The sequence below is a fragment of the Lissotriton helveticus genome, chromosome 6 (genome assembly GCF_964261635.1).
Source record: "Lissotriton helveticus chromosome 6, aLisHel1.1, whole genome shotgun sequence".
Lineage (NCBI taxonomy): Eukaryota > Metazoa > Chordata > Amphibia > Caudata > Salamandridae > Lissotriton > Lissotriton helveticus.
Genome location: NC_136067.1, coordinates 1,436,560,777 through 1,436,585,874, shown reverse-complemented (window position 1 = coordinate 1,436,585,874; position 25,098 = coordinate 1,436,560,777). Strand labels below are relative to the sequence as shown.

Genomic DNA, 25,098 nt, shown 5'->3' with positions numbered 1-25,098 from the left:
CGGACTAGTTTCCAAAGGAATCAGGTCCGGTGAGTCCGACAACCTATTGCGATGCCTCCCAACACATTGACTTCAATAGGAGCCTGTGTTCCGAACACGAACAAGGCTCCCGTTGAAAAAGGGGTGGTTGAGGAAAACCTTGCACCTTGTGCATGGTTGGGAAGAGGGGGATGTATGTCACTACAACGCACACTTTTACAACGCATACCTTTACAACGCATTTTTTACCACGCAACATCCATTACAACGCATTCCATTACAACGCATGCCATTACAACGAAATTTTAAAAACTACATTTACAACGCATTCCATTACAACGCATAATACCTTTACAACGCATACCATTACAAGGCATAACATTACATTGCATGTTTGGTAAGTATTGGGTAGTGTAGGGGTAAAAATTACTATTCTAACTCAAGGGGGGTACAACAGTAGGGTAAGTGTTGGATAGTGTAGGGGTAAAAATTACTATTCTAACTCCAGGGGGTACAAAAGTAGGGTAAGTGTTGGATGGTAATGTTATGCATTGTAATGGTATGCGTTGTAATGACTGCGTTGTAATGACATGCGTTGTAGTGATGTGCGTTGTAGTGTCATGCGTTGTAATGGTTGCGTTGTAATGGCATGCGTTGTAATGGATGTTGCGTTGTAAAAGTTTTGTTGTAATGGTAGTGCGTTGTAAAAGTTGCATTGTAAAGGTTGTTTCCCAAAGAGGGGTACCTTGGGTACCCCACGGGCCCCATTCAGATGCCTCGGGTGAATGGGGGCCGCAACGTGACCCCAAAGATAGATTCCGCCAGCCGCTTCATCTTGGGCAAACGGAATCCGAACGGCTATCTGAATTGGTCATCGTAATCGCTCGTCCGGAAACTGTATCCAGAGAGCTGTGCGAATCGGCTTTGAAAGACTCGGCTGTCTGGATGCCTATCGAAACTGATTCGGTTTTCTTGAACGGTTTCCGGGCTTCGTAATCGGTCGTTGAGAAAACTGTACGATTCTGTAGGATACAAGGGTTCCGAATCTGATTCGACAATACCAAATCCCATCCGGAGCCCTTCCTAACGACATAGTAATCGGCCCCTTAGTGGTAAACTTACATGTGTGTGGACCCCCCAAAATAAATAAAGGAGAACTGGAGGTGGAGATTTACATGCATATTTTTTTTTCTTTGCAATATTATATAGTGCAAACTAAACCCAAAGGTAATGGTGTGCTTTACATGAGCACTAGTTACATTACACAAGGACACCAGCCGCGGCCCGTGCAGGTAAGAGCGGTAGGGCAGTGGGGCAAGGTGAGGGATTTCGACAGATGATGATGAGGGTAATTAATTATTATTTAATTTCCCCTTGTAATCATCCGTCAAAATACCCCCCACCAAGCCCCACCAACCTAACGCTCTTACCTGCACTGGCCGCGGCTGAAGGACACATTCATTGTTTGGTAGGCACGGGAAGATTACGTGATTTGCCCAGAATCAAAGGATGTTGAGCTGACGCTAAGACTCAAACCTGGTTCCCTAGTTCAAAATCGACAGCTCTGGCTGTTATCCCACATCCTCTCTTGTGATTAGTCTTTTGTAGTACCTTAGTAGTACTATTAGGTACTAATAAATTAAATAACAACATTTAGTTTCTGAATAGAGCCCATACTTTTTTTTGTGCGATATTGCATGCCTTTTAGATTTCTACTGATCTCACAGTTTAGAGAACAACAACAAATAAGGCTCTTCACTTCAACATCAATGGGCTATCTGCATGAACATCCAATCAGGAGTTTCTTTAGCAAACTTTGGCGTGTTCACTTGTAAACAGATTACTGTAACCATTCCTTCTGTACTAACTTTCACAGATTGCACTGAAGTGCGCTGACATTTGCAATCCTTGTCGAATTTGGGACCTAAGCAGGCTGTGGAGTGAACGGGTCTGTGAGGAGTTCTACAGACAAGGTAAGAAGCCTGTTTGGACATTTTGTTTTTCCTGTTTTGTTGGGAGAGGCAGACCAGTGTTCTTTGCACGATATGTCTGAACTAACTAGCCATCAACTGTCTTTTTGTGAGTTTATGAAAGACCAACCCAAGGTATAGCTTTTGCTCAAGTAAAAAGTTACTTTTATCTTCCGTACACAAATCGGTTAGCCTAACAAACAGGCATTTGCAATTCAATACGTCTCACCTTTGGGACCCTAAACTTTTTTAGCTATTCAGTGCATTATCTTGGGTAAACAATTCTGGTATTTTGCTGGCCCATGCTGGTTATTTTCTATCAAGTCAGTTAAATAGAGGCAGTTGCTAGAAAAAAAGTAGTCCCTAAGCAAACGCAGAAGCAGACAAGTCCTGGGGCAATGCCCCAAAGGCCACACAAAGTACATACAAGAGACCTTCGAGAAAGCACAAGCTCGACCTAAAAAAAGGAAATACAATCTCGGAATATATCTTTAAAAAAATACTTTAATAAAATTTGATGGTCTAAAGTTAATTAACTTTCTCTTCAATGTGATATATTATCTCCAGTTTAAATATAAATGGTGTCCTGCTCTGCCCTCGATCCAGACGTAATTGCCAAATGTTTCTGTGCATTTACTTCGCTCTTGATGTCTATACCCAATGTCCTCAGTGCTTTTAGATCAGGGGTATCCAGCCTTCATCCACAAGGGTTGTCGCAATACCAAAGTTTCATGCTAACACCCATGGACTTTGTAAATGGTTTACTTTCTTTCTTTTACTTTATTTCGGCCAATTTGACCATAAAAGATACATTTCTAGACATTTCATAAAATTGCCAGATACCTTGATACATTACATAGATACAAGGGAAATAGTACACAAGCACAGGGGGGTAACAATGTAATAGTTCGTCAAATAATCAGCCTCTACACGCCCTGGATTGCTAGGTCATAAATTCAATATGTAAAATTAATATTAAAAACAGTATAAATATATCATCATTTAAAAAGATTAAAAATATACAAAATATTTCGCAGAATGAATTAATGGGGATCACCTTAAATTTAACTCGATTACAAGGTGGTTAACGTATTATTCAACTTACAATTTGGAACCATAGTTTAAAATAAACCCCTAGAATTTCAGCCCCATTCTCTTCCTAACCAGGAATACATTAAATAGAAACCTGCTTACAGAAAAGATTATAGGTTGTGATGTATCAGTTTTCAATATGCGCTCAACAGCACTGCAGCACCTACTATCTAGAGCCCTGCAGAGGGGTTTAATCCAGCGTTTTCTAGCTGTAATGTACGCTGAACAAAAGAATAATATGTGAGCTTCATTTTCTTTTTCTGATACATCACATAGGGGACAAATATCGCTTCTAGAGCACCCCCCATTTCCATTCCATCTGGATGTGTTAGAGCCTATTTGCAGAATTCCATATCGAAATTGCAAATATAGAGATTTTGCTAGTGGAGGTTCTATCTCGTCAAGGAATGGCTCTAGACATGCTACATCTTTAAAAGCCAAATGGTTTACATTTAGATTTATTGTGTAAATTATGAAGATATACCGAAAATCTGCACGACTCCTACCAGTAGTGGATGCCACTCTTCCTAAATACTACCAAGAATGAAGAATTCCAACTACTTAATTTAATTCATATCCCACGTCATGTGTAACAAAGGCCTAATATTCTTACATTCCCACAAATGCTAAAAACACTCCTATTGCTAAGTTAGAAAACTTCTTTCCATTTGAGCATAGCCTTGGGCTTTGTGAGTTCTTGGTTACCCTAGTGAAGTGCTTTATCTCTTTCATATTATGTGATTGTATGTTATCTTGTAGATAATTTGTAAAGTACTGATGAATTCGCTGTGTGTTATATCTCTTCCTGAGGCGGAAGCCGGGAGGCCACTGTACTATTTTGCTTTGATTCTTTGTTACTTTGGCACGCATTTATCTGCTGTATTAACTCAGCTTTTAACTTCACTTGTATTTGCTTGATTACGAAGCTAAATTTTTTTATTTTTTGTGATCCCCCACGCTTGACTCATAAGCAGTGGTTATATCCCCTTGGCTCACTGCTTGATTCAAAAAGCGTTACCTCCGTCCCCAATGACCCTGTTCAACCTCAGCTGACTTTGGCACTGAGTTAGCGGTGTCCAGGGCGAGCGGAATAACTTTCGCGGCCATCTTAGATTGGGGAAGCCTTCGCAGGCACTCGATTGGCCAGTATAAATAGGGAAAGGCATGCCTTCGTGCAGCGGACGCGATCAGCGGACGCACCGGACCTGCGCCGGAGTCGCGCCAGACTCATGCCCGTCTGCGCCCGTCCGCGCCTGTTCCTCGCCCTTCGTCCAGGCCTCTGGAGAAACTAGGAAAGGTGAATATTTGTACTCTAGACATGACTTATTAGCCCTCAGCTGTCTGAAAGGCGGCTGCTCTAAATCTAACCTTTCACGGAGTAAAACTCACCTTACCTGTCCCTGTGGTTTCTCCCTACACATGCCCTCTCTGCTACCGTCTTCCACTAGAACTCCTTTGCAACAGGTTAGGCTAGGTCAACTAAATGTCAGGTCCATGCAGAAACATCACCTAGAAATTCATGAACTATTGACTAATCACACCCTAGACATTTTATTCCTTACAGAAACGTGGCTGAAGGATGAAATGGAATCAGTTGTTAACCTAGCGACCCCCAAAGGTTACACGACATATACCCTAAACAGACAGACTAGGGGTGGCGGATAGCGATGACGGCTAAATCCCATCTCATTTGCACCTTCATCAGGTTTGAAATTGAAGACTGTGAATGCGCCAGATACACTATTAAAATCAATCCCCAACTTACCCTTGCGGGCCTTTTGATTTACAGACCTCCGGGAGCTGACGCTAATTTTATAGTATCTCTCCTCGAGAACGTATGTTCCCTGGCTATTGGAACCGCTAATTTTTCTATTATCGGGGATCTAAATATCCATTTTGATACTACCACCGATAATAAGATTAATACCTTAATTGCTGACTTAGCCGCCCTACAGCTCTGCCTATTGGTAAGTGGTCCCACGCACAGCGGAGGGCACCTCCTAGACCCGATCTTTTCCAACCTTACCGATATGAATGTAGACCCGCCTATTCCCATGACCTGGTCAGACCATTATCTAGTGATCATGGTACTGTCCACTAGGGGCGATTCGTACATTAACTCCACTCAGTAGGTCAGGAAAAGACCATGGAAAAAACTACGCCTTGAGGAATTCCACGCCCTCCTTACTATGGACCCCCCTATTCTTACTGAGGACCCCAATTCAGGGTATGACATTCTATGTGACCGGATCATTAGAGCCTTAGATACGCTGATCCCTGCAAAGCTGACCAAGTTACGTTGTCACGAATCCAGCCCATGGTTCAATGATGAGCTTATCTTACAAAGAAAGGAGCTAGAAATAGCAGAGCGAAGATGGAGAAGGGACTACGATCCTACGTTTAAGACCTCGTATGTCCAGCTACAAAAAAGCTACCATCGTAATATATGTAGGATGAGAGCAGCATACTACACTTCTGAGATATCCAACAGCCAAAATGCCTCCAAAACTATTTTTGGAATCCTGAAAGAGCTCAGTGCAAAAAAAAACAGTAAATAAACCTAACATCTCACCCGCATTATGCGATAACCTAGCCACCTTCTTTACGGAAAAAATCAAGAAAATTTATAATTCCTTCCCTATTATATCTCAATCTACCCCCATGACAGACCCTGATAGACCCAAACTTTCCAGTATCCCGGCACTCAGTCAAGAAAACCTTCTGACACTATGTAACAAAATTAAATCTGGCTCACCTGCGGATCCCCTGAAACCTGAACAATTCAGAGAAGCCGGCGAAATAATACTAGGCCCTCTTAGAGACATTATCAACCTGTCTTTCCTTACGGCCAGTATTCCCGCCAGCTGGAAGCAAGCGTGGGTCTCTCCTATCATAAAGAAACCCACGCTTGACCCTAATTTACCTGAAAACTTCAGACCCATCTCTTTACTTCCTTGGCCAGCCAAAGTGGCGGAAGCTCATGTTAATTCCATCTTGACCAACTTTTTGGTGTCTAATTCCATTCTAGACAGGTCTCAACATGGCTTCCGGGCCCGACACAGCACCAAAACCGCCGTCCTGAGTGTAATTGAACATCTTCGGACCATACTTGACTCAGGAGGAACGGCAGCACTGATTCTTTTGGATCTCAGTGCTGCCTTCGATACGGTTTCACACAAGGTGCTGATGTCCAGATTAGAGGAAGTAGGGGTATCTGATCAGGCTCTTGGCTGGTTTAAGGCATTTTTGTCAGATAGATCCTTCAGGGTCGCCATCCCTCCGTATCTTTCTAAGATATGTCCAGTTGAACAGGGAGTACCTCAGGGGTCTGCCATCAGCCCCACCCTGTTCAATGTTTATGTCCATCCTTTGGCTGAGGTGGCCAGGAAACGCGGGCTTTCACTCGTGTCCTATGCCGACGATACCCAGCTGGTGGTAGCATTAAAAGACGAGAGCGGCTTAAGTGCGCAGAATTTTAAACAGACTCGCGCAGATATCACCAGCTGGATGACTTCAAATTATCTCCAACTCAACGCCGGCAAGATGGAGGTCTTGCTGCTAGGCAAAGACACAACGGCTTGGGGTAACAATTGGTGGCCTGAGACTGTGGGTCAATCACCTGTGCCCAAAAATGTTGTAAAAAACCTAGGAGTATGGGTGGACTCTACCCTGAACTTCGTCCATCATACAAAAAAAGTTGCGGCCACCTGCTTTGGTACTTTACGAAATCTACGGCCCATTCTAAAATATTTTGATCACCGCACCCGCCAACTGGTGGTACAATCAGCTATTCTCTCACGGCTGGACTACACTAGCTCCTTGCTACTAGGAGCTAACGTAGCGGAGAAAGCCAGACTGCAGCGAGTTCAAAATGCCGCTGCGAGAGCTTTGACGGGCCTTCCTCGCCATAAATCTGTCACTACTACCCTTAAGAGTCTACATTGACTCCCTGTAGATAAGAGGATTCATTTTAAAACCTTATGCCTTGCTTTTAAAATCCTGAAACTTGCTTCCCCCCCGATGTTATGTCCTCTCCTCTTACCTTATGTTCCCCGGCACACTCTACGGTCGGAAGGACAGAATCTGGCCTCTGTACCTTGCATTAAATTAAGTCGGATGGGCGGCCGCTCATTCAAATATCTGGCAGCAAAGCTCTGGAATGATCTTCCAGCCAAGATTCGAGGGATGAAGGACCTTTTATCCTTCAGAAAAGTTTTAAAAACTCACCTTTTCTGTTAGTTATGTTGCACTACTTGCAGTCTACTTTCAGTGGCCTCCTTTGGACATATACAGCGAGCGCCGGGACGCCTCTTTGCTGGGGCAGCCGTGCGCTATATAAGCATATATATAACATTAACAATTGACTTTTACATCAATCATTCATACAATGCCTGGTGCACATTTAAGAATTCTGTCTCTTGCTGAAAACCAGCCTTTCATTTGAATTTTCTGTCCGCATCCTGCTCTACTCTCTGGTCATTACAAGTAATGCGCGTTGAGATCAAGAGAAAATTAAAAAGCTGAGAAGTATAGTGTCTGGTATTTTATTGGAATTTTACAAAATAAAAATAAAAGTAAGAGATGTAAATGAATACCCAGATCCAGTCAACTGATGCAAGTGGATTGCTTTATTATTTTGAAACAATATCTAGAAATGCTGACATCAACTCTGAGACGCTTCAGTGTTGTCCTTATGCGTGTAAAATGACGTAATCTATTAGTTGTTGATTTGAAATTGGAGAACCCATTGGCACTTTCAGCATTTATTTGTTTATTTAATTTGTACAGTGCTAGCTTGATACTTGGGGGCCCCTTTACAGTTTTTACTTAAGCTTGCACTCCTGCATAACACCTGCGACTTATCGGGCACACAGAGCACATGAGAGCGCAGTCCCACTGTAATAGCGGGGAGTAGGGAAATAACTGGCACAGAGCATTTTATGTCAGTCTCAGTGCAGCATCTAGACTACACCCTCCCAGTCCATAATGCAACTTTGAGAATAACGCGAGGGATAAAGTAGTCCCTGCTGTACCTTATATTGAAATTGCATTTTAGGAGTTCCGTGACCATGTAGAGCAATGAGGCCGAAGTGCCTTTATAGGATCCTAGAACTTCAACGTGACTTGCAATATCCTTTTAACCCCTTCCGCGCTAATGACAAAGCCAGCTCGTCATGGGCGTTACCTGCGCTACGCGGATGACGAGCTGGCTTTGTCATAAACAGCGCATTTTTGAAATTCCAGCGCACAGCGGGAAAACGCGGTAGCGCGGAAGCGGTTAATGTACGGAAGTGGGTATTTTATTCTTTATAATACATGGTCATACTGTCACTCTTCCAACCGCTTACACTTACATCGTTAGGGACTTGCTCCTTTATATGAAAGAGATAATATTGTTGCGGACATGAAGTATAAAAATTGAATCTGCCAGGCATATTTAAACACACCAAAAACAGTAATTTGTTGCAAAATATATTAGAGTCAGTTTGAAGTAAAACAATTAAAAAGGACTTTAGCTCATTCGAGAATTAACATACACAGAGATTCTGTCTTTCCTGTACCAGCCGCCACCGGTAGTGGGAGTACCGGCCGGGCGGTGAGGTGGGGAGGGGAAGGGGCAGGGTGGGGGGTAGGAATGTATGGAATACGGACTTTAACAGGTAAGTAAACATAAAAATAAATAAAACGAATTTCGTTGCTTGCACTGCATCACCAAATGCGATGCAGTGCAAGCAACGAAATTTGTTTTATTTATTTTTATGTTTACTTACCTGTTAAAGTCCGTATTCCATACATTACTACCCCCCACCCTGCCCCTCCCCCTCCCCACGTGACCGCCCGGCCAGTACTTCCACTACCGGCCGCGGCTGCCTGTTACCAAGTACGTGCAAAAAATAAATACATTGCCATACATCCCTCCTTTCTCCTGAACACTGTTCAATTTAGTAAAGCAGCTCATGAGAAGGAAAAGCCAGTTTTCATTTTCCTTGTTTAAACTGCAGCCGCAATGGTTGATATTCCATTCAGTTTGCCTGTTGGTTCTTAAAGCAGGCATTATAACAGTGGCGTATCTGTGTTATTTATTTTTTATTACCGGTGGCTAGAGATATCACAAATTGACTGTAATACACTGAAAAATGTATCCCATATTGTATATTACATATTGCAATCTACCAAAGAGTTCTGAGATCATATAGTGAAACAAGACACAATCTGTTTCTTTAACCCCTTCGGGGCAGATGACGAGCTCAGCTCGTCATGAGCGTAACCTGCCGTGCGCTGATAACGAGCTGAGCTCGTCATGTAACGCGGCTTTTTGCAAAACGCAGCGCGCAGCGGGAAAACCGCTAGCGCGCATGCGGTTAAAGGTCCTGGAACTTTGTGATGACTTGCAATATCCTTTTAACAGAAGGCAGCAAGTATTTTATTTCTTATGATAGACACAAAGGGGCTTATTTACAAACCTATTGCACCTCTGGTGCTTCCTGTTTTTTTGACTCACTGGCGGTGCAGTGTGCCTGGCCATATTTACGATTCAAGTTGTTTTTTACTCACCGGCGGTGCAGTGTGCTTGGCCATATTTACAAGGCCACGTAAAGTCACCCTGCATCACTTTTCATGGCCTTGTAAATATGGGCCCCTTTCACGCATTACTCTGGGTGAAAGGTGAATTCCATGAGTTTTGCTGTGGGTGTTCCTACGCAACATCTATGGAACCTGACACATTACCAGATTTACAAAGTGTTGCAAACCTGGGAATGTGTCAGAATCCTACGCCTCCTCAGATAGGTGTAGGAGTGGTGCAGTGAGATGAAATACTTTTATTTCTTCTCATTTAATGCTCTTTCTAAGTGTGCTGCAATATGCAGCACACATAGAAGGAGCAAACGCCATTAATAATTGTTTTTGTACAGGAAGATGTCTATTCCTGCAAAACAACAATCATCCCTGCAGCACAGGCACCCTTGCACCATGGCGCAACAGTTTCTGCATAGGTGCACGGCTGCTGTTTGTGCGCAGGAGCAGGGTAGAGGAACAGGAATGCGCCCTATCGTGTAGATACAGCGCATTCCTGCCCTTTTATTTTGATGCATGGCAGCACAACAGAATGGCTTGATGCGCTGCCATGCGTCAACATTTAGTAAATGAGGCCCTATGGTTACAGACATCAAGAACCTTCTATTGTGAAATGGAACACTAAAAATCAGTTAATTTGTTGCAAAAAGATATTAGAATCAATGTAATGTAATTCAGATTAAATAAAATGCTGTTGCATAGATTGTGTACAAGCACGTAGATACATTCTGTGTTTCCTGCAATGACCTGATGTGGCTGTAGAAACTAAATGGGGGGCACTACCAACCAGAATATAAGATCCTTAAGTATTTGCCCGGCGGTGTCGCCTCTTGAACCCACAAAGAAGTTAAACTATTGAAGAGGCAGGCGCTGGAGACTGGAAGGCAGGAAACAAGGTTTTTATTCTCTCCGGAGGAGAACACAACGAAACGGACAGAAGGTATCGTTCTGAGGTGCTCTAACTGCATCCCTGAGGCCTGGCCTCTTATACACACGTTTATCTGTTTATTGCATGTAACACATTCTCGTCGCTACTTTGATGTACGGAAAGACATCCTCAGAATCCCCCCCTTCCCAGCCCGTTCCCACGCAAGATTACAGTGGAAGTCCCCGCCCCGTTCACAAGGATATTCCGCCGATCCACGGAGTGTGTGGGTTTCGATCGGATCTCGTGGGATGGGGGGGGGGCTTTGATCATCTCGGGGGTTCTTTGAAGAGGGAAGCTTTCTATTGTACGGGGAGGGGCAAGGGATTGGTATCGGCAGAGCTGGGTGTCGGCCTGGGAACGGGGAAGACAAACGGGCACACGGGGAAATGGGGTTTGCATCAAAGGGCCGGGGATCATAAATGGGAAGAGGGGAGGTGTCGCGCTGGGAACAGGACGAGGGTCTGGGGCAGAGCAGCGCTGAAGAGGGGTTTTATGATTCGCGGCAGGTGCAGGCAGGGGGGTTGTCAGTATGCGGGGGATGCCGGCGAAGTTAGGAGTGGGAGAGAGGCGCGCTGGCTCTCGGCGGGAGCAGGGAAGCCATGGTGTTCAAAATGGCGGCTGTTTTACGCGCACAAAAAGGTTAAGGAGAGCAAGAGGGCGCCGATAATGTTGACGGTTTCAGCCTACTTTCAACAGTCCTCCCTTTTCAACATATCTAGCCAACTTGCTTACTCAATGTCAATTTTCATCAAATTCCTAACTTCGGTATCATACAATGTTCTCATATGTTCGCTTCCAATGTCCACAGTTTTGGGAAAAATACAACTCGCACATAAAGAACACATAGGTGGCAAACATTGAATTCCTAAGCATAGGCCACATATTACAACTACGGGAATCAGGATAATGGTGAGCAGTCTCCAGCCCCAGCTTTTGACGGTGTCCCAGAACCAACCACCAAGCGACCATTCTTCTTGCTCTTGGTGAACTTCCGAAGAGAGTCTGTGAAGATGTTCGATGGCTTTGTACACTGAGGGTGAGTTGTCCGGTATGTATGTACAACAGCTGGACCCAATAATGCGGCATGCTCCTCCACGGTCCGCCAGAACCACATCTAGAACGAGGCGGTTCTGCAGAGCCACCAAACGGACCGCTTGGAGCTCGGCAGTGTTGTTGGCAAAGATGCCCGCTGTGATGTTCATGGTTGTCTCGACTGCCTGAGTCAAATGTCGGATGGCACGGCTGTTTGCCATCGGGCCCCAGAGGGGGACGAGTCCTTTCATAGCATCGAGGAACTGTGCCCCTGTTGAGTCGGCTTGTTCAATGTCTTTGGCTCGTTTTTGCCGGTGGTGATTCGCTGGGGCTACATAAGTAGGAGGAAGGACGAAGGAGATGTAGCAAGTGCCCCCCCAGCCTTTGGGGAGCCAGGTGTAGGCCTTCGTGCCGCAGATGAAATACATGTTTGGGGATGACACAAAGGAAGGTGGATCCGTGGAGTCCAAAGTTCTGGTAAAGCGGCAAGCGCTGCGACCCACCAGCTGTGTCCCAAGTCCTTCTACACACATGTGGCCTGTGACGTTGATGACCGTCAGGGCCACAGTCAGAGTGGCGGCCGTTCGTTTCCGCAGATAGGAGAAGGTGGGTCTGGTTGGATTGTTGAACACCTGCATTTCGATTCGTTCTTTAGCCGGGATGTCCATTTGGATCGAGTCGCTGGGGGTCAGCGGGCAGAAGTGTGTCTTTGTCTTGTTTCGCCCGGCCCCATGAGAAGAATGTGCTGCAGTTCTGCTGGAGGTGGCATTGCCCGCATAGCTCTCTTGCAGGAGGATCAGCCAAGCAAGGCAGGAGCCGTGGACAGAGAAGGGTGAAGGGATGAATGGTATTGAATGTCCAGTGGCATGGGGTAGCAACCCACAGATCCAGCAGTTGGTGGTATTGGTGGCAAGATTGTGCTGGTGAAGTAGCTGCACGAAAGAGTTGTTCCAAAACTCCTTTCGCCTCTCTCTTAGTTGAGGAGAGAGCGAAATTAGATAATGTTCCTTCATGGTGGTAGGCTGAGCAGTGGTTAGGAATGTTTCGTGAGCAGGTGCGTGTTCTTCCATAATCCAGAGCGTAGTCATGAGGAGAAAACAGAGGAGGATTACGATGAAGAGTGCAATTGTCTTTGAGCTATGGAGTCTGTCTATTCTCGGGTTTCTGTAGTGGGTATTTCCTGCTGTCTCCGTCGGCTTCTTATTTGGCGCTTCCATCATCTTCTTATCTGGCGCTTCCATCATCTTCGTCTTCAAGGTGCTCGGTAGTGGGCAGGACCACAGACTTAGTTTTAGCTTCTCTCCAGGTAACCCTTGGTAGTTTGGGTCACCGTTCTGAGATCCTTTAACCTAGTCCGTGGCCTACTTAGCCGAAGCTCCCTCCTTTCGACGCAGGAAATACCCTTCTCGAGATGGCACAGTGGGGTCAGGATGTTTTGAAAGTTCAAGTGTCTCAGTATCAGGGTAGCAGTTCAACGATGGTCGGTCCTGGTTCAGGAGCTCTTCTTGGGTGTTGATGGTGTCTGTCGTGGCCAGGGCTGGAGAGACCTTTTTGCAGTGATGAGCGTGCAGCCAGTGTTTCTTCCCCTCCACTCGAAGTGCGGTCCGAGTGGTGATCAGCACTTGCCAGGGGCCCGTCCACCGGGGTTCCAAACTCTTTGATCGCTGAAAATTTCGGATCAGCACGAAGTCCCCCGGCTGGATGGCGTGACCCGGACCCCTGGAAGCATCGGGGATGGCCTGCTGCACCTGCTGATGAAGGACAGACAAAGTTTCAGTCAATTTGTACAGATAATCAGACATTAGGACATCCGGAACGTCATGAATGGAAGTTGGTTTCGGGGCAGACCAGACGCTCATGGGTCGACCGAAGACAACTTCATAAGGGGTTAAGTGATGTCGGGTGGGGGTAGAGCGCATCGATAGCAATGCCAATGGGAGGGCGTCTGGCCATTTCAGGCCCGTCGTAGCCACTATTTTGGCCAGTTTAAGCTTTAGTGTGGCATTGTGTCGTTCGACAAGCCCAGCAGATTGAGGGTGGAAGACTGCGTGGAATTTCTGTTTAATACCCAGCCCATTTAGGATGAGCTGGATAACGTTGGCTACAAAGTGGGGGCCATTATCACTCCATAAAACACGGCAGAGGCCATAACGGGGGAAAAACTCCTTTAACAGAACCTTTGCAGTGGCCATAGCGGTGTTGTCACGGGTTGGATATGCTTCCACCCACTTGCTAAATGCGCACACCACGACTAGTACATATTTCAGGCCTTGGCATCTGTCTAGCTGGATGGAGTCCATCTGCAGGACTTCAAATGGGTGGTTTGGGACCCCAAATCCCCCCCGGGGTACTACAGTTCCTTTCCCGGGGTTGTGTTGCAGGCATATTAAGCATTGTTGGACCAGGCGTTTGGCGGAATCTGGGATCTTGTCATTGTGCCAAACCCTGGAGACAAGTTCGATCATGGGGGCTGATCCTATGTGGGCAGGGGAGTGTGCCATGGTTAATATGGGAATCAAGTACGAATCAGGTAGCAACCATCTGTTGGTGTCTTTTGTCCGCCAGCAGCCTTCATCGTCTTTCAATCCCACCCGTGTCCATTCAGTTAATTCGTGTTGTGTGCTAGTCGTTTGTATGTCTCTAATTGTGTCCTTGGCGTCAGTCCAGTTTTCTGCTTGTGACCTGGTCACGTACATATGTGTTGTCGTTCTATTTTCAGCTGTCGTTCGGGCGGTGATGTCGGCTAGTGCATTTCCCTGTCCGATAATGTCTGTCACTTTCTTGTGTGCCTGGCATTTGATAACGGCAAGTTTGTTGGGGAGGAGGACAGCTTCGATTAAGGCGGAGACTAAATCCCCGTGCAAAATGGGTGTGCCGTGTGAGGTCAAGTATCCTCTCTCCCTCCAGAGGAGCCCAAAATGGTGAACCACCCCGAAGGCATACTGGCTGTCGGTGTAAATGTTCGCTGTGATTCCTGTTGCCAGGATGCAGGCTCGTTCAAAGCAATCAGTTCCGCTGCCTGGGCAGATCGCTGGGTGATGCGGGCTGTTTCTACTACAGTTCGAGCCGTGGTGACTGCATAGGCAGCGGAAGTGGTACCATCGGGGAGTTTGATGCAAGAACCGTCCACCCACAACTCCCCGTCGGGGTCAGGGAAAGCTGTGTCTCTGAGATCGACCCTACTCCTGGTTTGTTCGTCCGTAAGAGTCACGCAGTCATGTACGGGGTGCACATTGGGATCGTTCTCTGGCAAGGGTAACAGAGTTGCTGGGTTCAGTGTGGTGCATCTTTTCAGGGTGATATGGGGGGCAAGCAAGGTCAGTTCGTATCCAGTCAGTCGTGCACTCGTCAGATGTTGCGTCTTGGTTTGGTTCAGGAGGGTGTCGACTGCATGGGGTACCAGTACCGTGAGGGAATTCGAGAGTACAATCCCCTCACTCTGTCGGATAGAGACTGCAGCAGCAGCTACAGCTCGAAGGCAGGCAGGCAAGGCTCTGGCGACAGGGTCAAGAGTGGCAGAGAAGTAAGCGCACGGTCGTTGCTTGGGGCCGATGGCCTGGGTCAGGACAGATAAAGCGCACCCCTCCCTTTCGTGAGTGCAAAGGGAGAAGGGCTTTCTGTAATCAGGGGTACCCAGGACAGGGGCCGAGCAAAGAGCATCTCGCAGTTCTGTGAAGGAAGTTTGACACTCAGGAGTCCAAGGGAGTGGGAAAGGGACGTCTTTGTTTAGCAGAGAAAGCAGTGGTTTTACAACGAGGCTGAAGTTTGGTAACCATTGTCGGCAGAAGGAGGTGAGGCCTAATAGGGAGCGAACCTGCTTCTGGGTTTTAGGGACAGGGGTATCTAGAACGGTTTGGATTCGATCAGGGGTGAGTTTTCTTCCATCTTTGGACAAAAGGTGGCCTAGGTAAGTGACCTGGGGTAGGCAGAATTGCAACTTCTTCTTGGAGACCTTGTGGCCATTTTCCGCAAGGAAGTGCAAGAGTTGAATGGTGGCGGTAACCGCTAGAGGGGTGGTGTCGGCTGCCAAAAGGATGTCATCGACATATTGTACCAACACCACCCCGTCGGGTAACTGGACTTGGTCTAGTTGTCTTTTGAGGGCCTGGCTGTAGATGCTAGGGCTTTCCGTGTAGCCTTGAGGAGCTCGGCAAAACCTATATGAGCGGGCTTTTAGGGTAAAGCCGAAGAGATATCGGCTGTCCGGGTGGATGGGGATGGAGAAGAATGCGTTCTTGAGGTCGATGACGGAAAAGGTGGTGGCAGTGGATGGAATCAAGGTCAGGATGGTGGTGATGTCTGAGACCACAGGGTACTGGGGTACCACCACTTTGTTGATCTCTCAGAGGTCGATGATGAAACGGTATGCTTTCTCATCTCCCTCTCCCTGTTTCTTGATAATGGGCAAGATAGGGCTGTTGCAAACGTTGCTAACCACTTCCTCTACCACTCCTGCGTCTATCAGTGACTGGATAATCATTACCAATGCCTTCTCGCCCTCTGGCGATATCCGATATTGTGGGAGTTTTGGGAGTGTTGCGTCTGGTCGGACAGTAATGTGCACTGGGTCAATTAACATACGCCCTACGTCCGAATCCGCTTTGGCCCACAGATACGGAGGTAGAGTGTCAAGCAGGGACGCGTCAACGTCGGTGATGGAAAACATGTGTCGGGGAGAGCAATGTCTAAGCAGAACGGGGTTGTCGTAAAGAAACACTCGAACTCCATCTTGAGAACACCTAATCGTCGCTCGGAAGTGTTTCAGTAAGTCAAGTCCCATAATGGCGTCAGGGCTATTGGAGGAAAGCAAGAACGTGGTGTCGGTGGTGTTGTTTTCTACGTCAAAGAGAATCGGGGCAGACAAAGGGTTGGTGGAGGGCGTTCCATCGAAACCTGTCGATGTTATGAGTGAGCCAGACAAGGGTGCCCTTGGAATCAGTCGTTTAGATAACGCACTACGTGTTGCGCCAGTGTCTATCAGAAATGGAGACTTGGTACCCAAGACCTTAGCAGTGACATAAGGGCCCTGCTGGTCAACATAGAGCTCGACTGGATCCCTCCCTCGCCCTTGGCTGTCCTATGCGAAGGTGTAAGTGTCGTCATAGTCAGATTGTTGATATTGGTTCTGCCTGGGTCGATCGAACGTATTCGGTCTGCTTGATCTGTCATTAGTCGCGTCATTTGGGGGCCCTCGTTGTTGTCCCCTAGATCTCGGTCCGTTTGTTACGTCCCTGGGGTCTTTGTTTCTGATCATTTCCAGAAGAACTGGGCACTGGGATTTCCAATGGCCAGTCCCTTTGCAGAAAGCGCACTGGTCTTCTCTAAGGTCTGTGCGTCCACTGTAGGAAGTCAGAGTGCGGTCCTGGGGAACTGTAGTCTTAGGGACGTTTGTCTGGTAGTTTCCCCGGTATTGGTCTCGTCCTATAGTCACCCCTTGCAGTTTGGCAATCATCACCCTCTCTTTTAAGTCCTTCTTCTTTTTCTCTGTCGCCCTATCGTTTTCATTTTTCTGATGCTCATAATATTGGGCCATTTGGAGAATCGCTGTAGGTTTGGAGGCTGCCCAACTACTCTCGCTGGCCTGTAGTTTCTGGGAGATTTCCGATGATAGGCCCTTAACATAATTCTGGACAAACAGATGGTGTCCGGTTGCAGTGGTCATGTCCTGGCCGCTGTAATCGGAGAACACCGTTTCAAACCGGGAGAAGTATTCCGATACATCCTCCTGGGGTTTTTGGCGACAGGCTGTTACTATCGACCAGTCCACTTTCTTTTCTGGGATTAGGGTTTTTAATTTCTCTACGATTTTATCTGGGAGGTCTAGAATGGATTTCAACGGCTTTTGTCCTGGTCCCCGTTGTTTGTCCAGGTCATCGAGTTGTGACCAGGTATGTCCAAACAGCTCAAGGTGGTCGACTTTCCGGATTTGCTTCCACACATCAGCTGGTAGACATAACCCGAAGAACAAGTCGATGTCAGCCAGGGTCATGATCGTTGAACCCAGGGCTGTACCCAATTCAGTATAGAAGGCAGTGGGGTTTTTACGTAGGTCGGGTAGAGATTTCCGGAATGTCAGTATCTCTTGCCGGTCCCATGGCTGGTAGACCCAGTTGTATACTACCCTTCCCTTCGCATCTTGGTTGTTTGCATCATCGTGAGTCCCTGTACCCCTAGGAGGAACCCAGTAAGGGGCAGCCTCACGTATCGGCATCATGGTGTTAGATTGCTTGGTTTGTGGTTCGGACACTACGGGGGCTGCGGATTTAGCTCCCGGCCTTTGTTCAGTGAGGTGGCGGAAAACCTCAAGCGTACGCGTAAGGAGGTCCGACACATCACACTCGCCCTCATCCCCGATATCGACCTTCCGGTACAGAGTCCTTAGACTCTCGGGACCTTTGTCTCGATATCGGTCCTCGTATGCATTCAAGACATGATAACACAGCCGTACGGTAAAGTGTCGTCTGTGACTCCCTATATACGAGCTGAACATATCTGTGATGTACTCTTCATCATCCTTCCTTTCTACCAGTGTCCTTGCTATTTTGTCGATCCCCGCTCGCTCATCTTTGTCTAGCCTGTTTGTTCTTGCAGGGCCAGCTCCTCGAGTCTCATGGTCGTCTAACGTTGTTGTTGGTGCGGGTTTTAATACAAGGGGTTCGGCTGGCACAGAGGCCATTGGGGCCGACGCTGCGGCGGTACCTTCGTTTGTACCTGGGGGTGGCGCGTGCTGCGCCAAGGGTTGAGAAGGGGCGTATGGAGGGGGCATGTAGATGATAGGAGGACCTAACAGCAGGTCCTCATTGGCTTGTCGTTTCGAGGGTAAATCAGGGTAGAGCATGGAGGGGGTTCTAACCGGACACTGGCTTGGCGTTTCCATTTCTAGTTTCTGTTTAGCTTTCTCTCTTTCTTTTATCTCCTTTTTTAGTCTCTGAGCAGCTAGGTGGGCTGCTTTTTGCAGCTCTTTTTCCAACCTACTCTCAGTTTTCTTTTTACGTTGTTCAGTTTCTTTTCGCCACATGCCGAAGCTGTCAAGCATAGTAGGTGTTGTCTTGTTTTTACCCAGGGCAGTTTCTAGCGTTTTTATTTTATCATCATCGAAGGATCCTATCAGGGGCCATTGACTTTCTTGACCCTTTTTTGTATATTTATGCCATAGTTTACTATAGGCTATAGCGGTCAATCCATGCTTCATGAACATGTCCTTATTAGGGGTGCCTTCCAGTGGGGCTGGATGGTCCATCTCTAATAAGCGGTCCGGGCTAAACAGGCTACTAATCAGTGGGGAGAAGACAGACATGACGGCTCGTAACGAGGGACTAAAAAGTCAGCACTGCCTATCTTATCACTAGGTGCAAAGACTGGACAGAATATTTCTATTCTACGTTGTTTGCAGGCAGTGAATACCTCATGGATCAAGATAACAAAAGACCAATAAATAACAATGGGGAGAATGAGTAGGTCCGCAAAGATCTGCGTTACCTACCTTTTTCACTATCTGCAAAAAGGGTGGTCTCTTCCCTGTTTGCAGACAGGGAATCTCCAGGAAACAATAGTTTTGCGAACAACAGTTCAGTTTCAAGTGATTATTGAGTGAGGGAGAAAAAAATAAGCACGGCTGCTGCCCTACCTATCCTCCACTGCTTGCAAAGAGAGAGAGCCCGTTGTTTCTCCGTTTGCAGACAGTGAATCCCTCATAGATCAAAATAACAAAAAGACCAATAAATAACAATGGGGAGAATGAGTAGGTCCGCAAAGATCTGCGTTACCTACCCTTTTCACTATCTGCAAAAAGGGTGGTCTCTTCCCTGTTTGCAGACAGGGAATCTCCAGGAAACAATAGTTTTGGGAACAACAGTTCAGTTTCAAGTGATTATTGCGTGGGGGAGAAAAATAAGCACGGCTGCCGCCCTACCTATCCTCCACTGCTTGCAAAGAGAGAGCCTGTTGTTTCTCCGTTTGCAGACAGTGAATCTCCAAATAAATAAAAAGAGCAATACTAGTATTTTTTTAACAAACAAGCAATCAAGCAATTTTTTCGCAACTTGTCGTGGTGACACGACCTTACCCGGACCGCATGGACAGTTTCCTGTCTTCCGAATCCAGCGCCCGATCGTCCTCTCTTCTTCGTTATCCTCGCGGCACTGCTGATGGTTCCCAGTCAGGACCGTAGATCACTCGAGAGAGGTCTGTTCGGAACCAGTGAAGTTCGGATGATCGGCTGTCAGACGAGGGTCTATCGGACAGACGCGTTCCCGATCGTTGCAGTCGTTCACTTTGTCGTCAGGACCTCTCCCACTGGATCCATGGGTCGCTGATGGGCCCCACGCTTGGGACGCCAATTGTAGAAACTAAATGGGGGGCACTACCAACCAGAATATAAGATCCTTAAGTATTTGCCCGGCGGTGTCGCCTCTTGAACCCACAAAGAAGTTAAACTATTGAAGAGGCAGGCGCTGGAGACTGGAAGGCAGGAAACAAGGTTTTTATTCTCTCCGGAGGAGAACACAACGAAACGGACAGAAGGTATCGTTCTGAGGTGCTCTAACTGCATCCCTGAGGCCTGGCCTCTTATACACACGTTTATCTGTTTATTGCATGTAACACATTCTCGTCGCTACTTTGATGTACGGAAAGACATCCTCAGAATCCCCCCCTTCCCAGCCCGTTCCCACGCAAGATTACAGTGGAAGTCCCCGCCCCGTTCACAACAGGTGATGATCATCGCGCAGCTGGATATTCCGCCGATCCACGGAGTGTGTGGGTTTCGATCGGATCTCGTGGGATGGGGGGGGGCTTTGATCATCTCGGGGGTTCTTTGAAGAGGGAAGCTTTCTATTGTATGGGGAGGGGCAAGGGATTGGTATCGGCAGAGCTGGGTGTCGGCCTGGGAACGGGGAAGACAAACGGGCACACGGGGAAATGGGGTTTGCATCAAAGGGCCGGGGATCATAAATGGGAAGAGGGGAGGTGTCGCGCTGGGAACAGGACGAGGGTCTGGGGAAGAGCAGCGCTGAAGAGGGGTTTTATGATTCGCGGCAGGTGCAGGCAGGGGGGTTGTCAGTATGCGGGGGATGCCGGCGAAGTTAGGAGTGGGAGAGAGGCGCGCTGGCTCTCGGCGGGAGCAGGGAAGCCATGGTGTTCAAAATGGCGGCTGTTTTACGCGCACAAAAAGGTTAAGGAGAGCAAGAGGGCGCCGATAATGTTGACGGTTTCAGCCTACTTTCAACATGGCAAAAAAATAAACATGCTGCCATCTATTCCCTTTCTGCTGATCACTGTTCTTTTTACAAACAAAATAGCATAGAAGAACGAAAAAAAACAGTTGTTCTTTGACCTGCCTTTTACCATGGCTGATGGTTTTGGCAGCAGGCATGTTGACAACCACACTAAATTTGAAATTACAGATGACAGTTGGGCAGCTTGCCATTTCGTCATTACAGCTGAGTAGAGAGGTCTCAATTCGATTGTGATAAAGAAATTAGACAAAAAGTCTGATATTCATGGACTACAGGCTCCCATGTATTATTAGGTAGCGTGAAATGTTTTATAGCTGGATTGCAGACTTCCATGTGACTGGTATAGAGTGATAAGCATACAATCTACATTAGAAACTCAAGAGCCCACTTGCCCTGCCAGCTGCCCCTGGCGGATGCCACCCAGTAAGTCATGCTGGCCCATAGCTTCCCGTGAACAGGTAAATCGTGGACTCCATTGCTGTCACTCAGGCAATGCCTATGAGCTCGAGCGGCCACATGCATCAACGTTGCCGTTTGCGATTTCTTAATTGCGAAAATTAAGGAATCGCAATTAAGAAATCGAAAACGGCTATGCATCAAAAAATCTCAATTTATTTTGCGATTTCTTATTTTTCCTAAATTGCGATTCACAATTTGCGAATCGCAATTAAGGAATCCCTTTCCATTGATTCCTATGGGCCTAGAGGCCCTTAGGAATAAATGTGAAGGCATTCTCATTTTGCGATTCGCAATTAAGGAATCGCAAAATGAGAATGCAATTTCAAGGGTGCAGGGGGGTGGTCCAAAGGACCCCCCCCCCTGCACCCCTGAAATGTACCTTTAAGTGCATTTCTCACACACACATGCCCCAAAGGCATGTGTGTGTGTAAAATGAAACTTTCAAAAATGCACTTTTGTGCATTTTTGAAAGTTTTCGCAAATTACCATGAAGGTTAACTTCATGGTAATTTTCCACTTCCTATTTGCGATTTCGCAATTTTAAAACAATCATGCATTGCATTTAAGAAATCGCAAAATTGCGATTTCTTAAATGCAATCGCAATTTAAGAAATCGCAAATAAATTGCGATTTCTTAAATTGCGAAAACATCAAAAACCTTAATGCATCCCAAAAAAGGGATTTGCATTCGCAAACGGCCGAATTTTGCGATTCGCACCGTTTGCGAATGCAAAAACCCTTGATGCATGTGGCCGTAAATTCCTGACCATTCTGCCTTAATTTGGAAAAATAATAAAAATGGACTAGGGGAGCAAGAAAGCTTTCTCAAACTTGGAATCTCGCTGGTACTTGAGCACCACTAGTCTGGATTTGTGCTGTTCCATTGATATTACAGGTTTGGGCCTGAATACCGGCGCCCTGCTAAACTGTGATCGCAGTTAAAGTGGTAAGATGTTTGTAACGCTCAGTGCACTTTCCCATTACATTTCGATGTCAAACTTGACAGAATTGAAAAATGCTGTCTAACTGCCAGGACCTGCGATTTTTGGTAAGCCCCAAAGAAACGAGAAAGTGTTTTTACAGTCAATATAGTTAAAAAATATGGCTTAAAAAAGTACAGGTCATACATAGTTTGGCCACTTTGTCTGGAGAGGGTCTCCATCTTAAACTTCCTATAGCAGGGGAAGATAGCTTGCACCTTGGTAGTCAGAGAAAAAAGTCTCTTCATAGATCTGACTGATCATTGGTCACTGCGCTCACTCGTGTCAGCAGAATCAGACAAAACGCAACCCGATAGAATGTTGTAATTGATTTGCAAAATCCACCAATTTAACTTGAAAAAGTTTTTAAAAGGGGGGGGTTGTCCCTGAATTGATTCCAATGGTGTTTGAGACCGAAGCTGACGTCTTTGTCATTTACATATCTTTGCAGGCTAATTTACTAAGGAAGATAATACACCCTTGGTGGGTTTGCTTTGAAAAAACTGGTGTACGCTCTGTCATCCCTTAAAAAACGGCATGCGCTAATTCTTTTTACACATTACACCTTTTTAACGTCTCTGAGCAAATACAGATGTAGAATACCATTTGCTTTGTTTTTTCTACTATGGTGACAATATTATTAAAATGTTCATTGTTCATATCAATGTTGTTTGCTGCTGTGGTCTGGTAATTGCACAGAAGTTTCCTTTCTGGTGACTTTGCTTGGGTGCAGTGCCAGTATTGCTTCTACTATTAAACGTGTGGGACCCCCACCTCCTTATTTATTTTTGACAGTTGTTCCCTTATGTTAATATTAGATGAAAATAATAACTTTTAGGAATGGCTTACATTTTGTTTTGTTTTCTCTCGTCTATCTGCTTAGGAGATCTTGAAAAGAAGTTTGAACTGGAAATAAGCCCACTATGTAATCAGCAAAAGGATTCGATACCCAGCATTCAAATTGGTAAGTTGGCTGTACAAAGTAACACACCACGCTAATACCCAGATATTGACATTGACCAAAGAATTTATTTGGCAAAGATGGTGGCGGGAACAGCTGCAGACCGTGCATGTAACAGCGGTGGGGCCGGGTAAGTGGGGATTTCGAAGGGCAATGCTGAAGGAAAATTAAATAAATAATGAATGTTTCCTCTGCATTGTCCCTTGAAATCCCCTCTTACCCCACTGCTGTTACCTGCACGGACACGACTGGGCGGGAAGCTCTTCTGAATTGCTTTGCTTTCCACGTGGTAAGACATGTATAGCAAGTAAACTCAGTGGTCCCCAGCAAGGTACACATGGCCAATTTAGTAAGTATCATTGACTATCTACTGTTTGCATAATACAATTAATGATATGTGCCCTGAGATTTTGAAGAAATAAGTGGGTAAAGGTGCACTCGCTATTTTTTAAAACATATATGTGAGGTGTAAATTTGGAAAAATATATGGCAAAGGGTGCTACAGTACTGTATCCGCTGTCAAACCGGATAGCAAAAAATGAAGAAGCAAAAATAACAGGAAAACCTGCTAAGTACTGTGCACTGTTCACAGGTTGCTGATAATGCATACCACAATACTTAAAAAATCATCAGACAAATCACATCTATTTTTACTGTCAGTGTATTTACCAACGCATTTTGGAGATACAAATATGTTTACATCAAAAATTCAATGAAATTAAAAAAAGAAAACAATACAAATCATGTAAATTTCTACTAATACAATCAAGTATCATGTATCATTTATGTACATTGAATCGATGGTGTGAAGAAATACAAATATTCATCTGTTAATTGTGCGTGGCCCTATGCATTTCGGGACTACACAGTCAAAGCGGAAACGCCGTAATGAATCCTAGACCGTGACTAGGATTCATCACGGCGTTTCCGCTTTGAGCTTAATCTTTGCGTCATAGACGAAAGTCGATTATCGTCGTTCGTGTAAAACACACAGCTGTGCGAATAACTGATGTAACAGTTGAATGCCTCACATTATCGTTGTTGTGAAATACATAGCTGCCTATATAATTGACTCAACAATTGTGCGACGAGATACCGATTCTTTTTGATCTGATCCATTATATTAGTGTCTTGCGTCATGGTTTCCCCTGATGAAGGGACTGTGTAGTCCCGAAACAATCCTTTCTCTTCCCTAGAGCAGAATAAATGGTAGAGCAGATGGTGAAACTGATCTCAGCGCCAGGATACCCGCTGGGTGACAGCTGCGCTTAATAAGCATTAAAATACATACATACATTAAAATACATACATACAAAATGGAAGCTTTTTGAGCAAATGCCTATTCTTGAAAGTGTAGATGTGTATAATTGGCATGGAATTTAATTTCGCTTACTAAGAAGAATGTCAGTTTTCTGCATTCTGAAATTCTCAGCAACCAATAGACTTTCACAATGATGCATGTGATGCATGTCACCTCACGGCGGTAGATGGATTGCCTGTAGCACTTGATCACCATAATCAGTCCAAACTCCATCAGCGGGAGATTGCCCAGTTGGCATGTGTGATTACCCCAACACATGCTGTTCCATAAAGCACATTTTGTCCCATTAATTCCAACTTTTGATCATCCTATCAGCATATCCAGTCATTTAATTACTCCATGATTTAAGTTACCCATTGAACAGCTGATGACAGGAGCAGTCATCTTTCCATTAAAAACTGTATGTGGTATACTTTCTTGGAAGATTTCCTACTATGGCTGAAACAAGCATAACTATGGGGCTTTCAATGCAGGGGAAGCCATTACGATGATGTCATGGTAGAAAGAAATCAGAACTTTACTATGGAAAACCCTACTTTTACCCAGTACACGCAGATGCCTACT

At 45.9% G+C, this 25,098-nt stretch overlaps 1 protein-coding gene across 3 annotated transcripts in view; it reads left to right on the top strand.

The window, feature by feature from the left end:
• Window positions 1–25,098, top strand: part of PDE7B (phosphodiesterase 7B) — a 1,141,924-nt gene that overhangs the window by 1,103,855 nt on the left and 12,971 nt on the right. For all 3 annotated transcript variants that reach the window (XM_078649225.1, XM_078649226.1, XM_078649227.1), the window contains 2 exons: window positions 1,856–1,952; window positions 23,136–23,216. In XM_078649225.1, coding sequence (XP_078505351.1) covers window positions 1,856–1,952; window positions 23,136–23,216 — 178 coding nt within the window. The remainder of the gene's footprint in view (window positions 1–1,855; window positions 1,953–23,135; window positions 23,217–25,098) is intronic.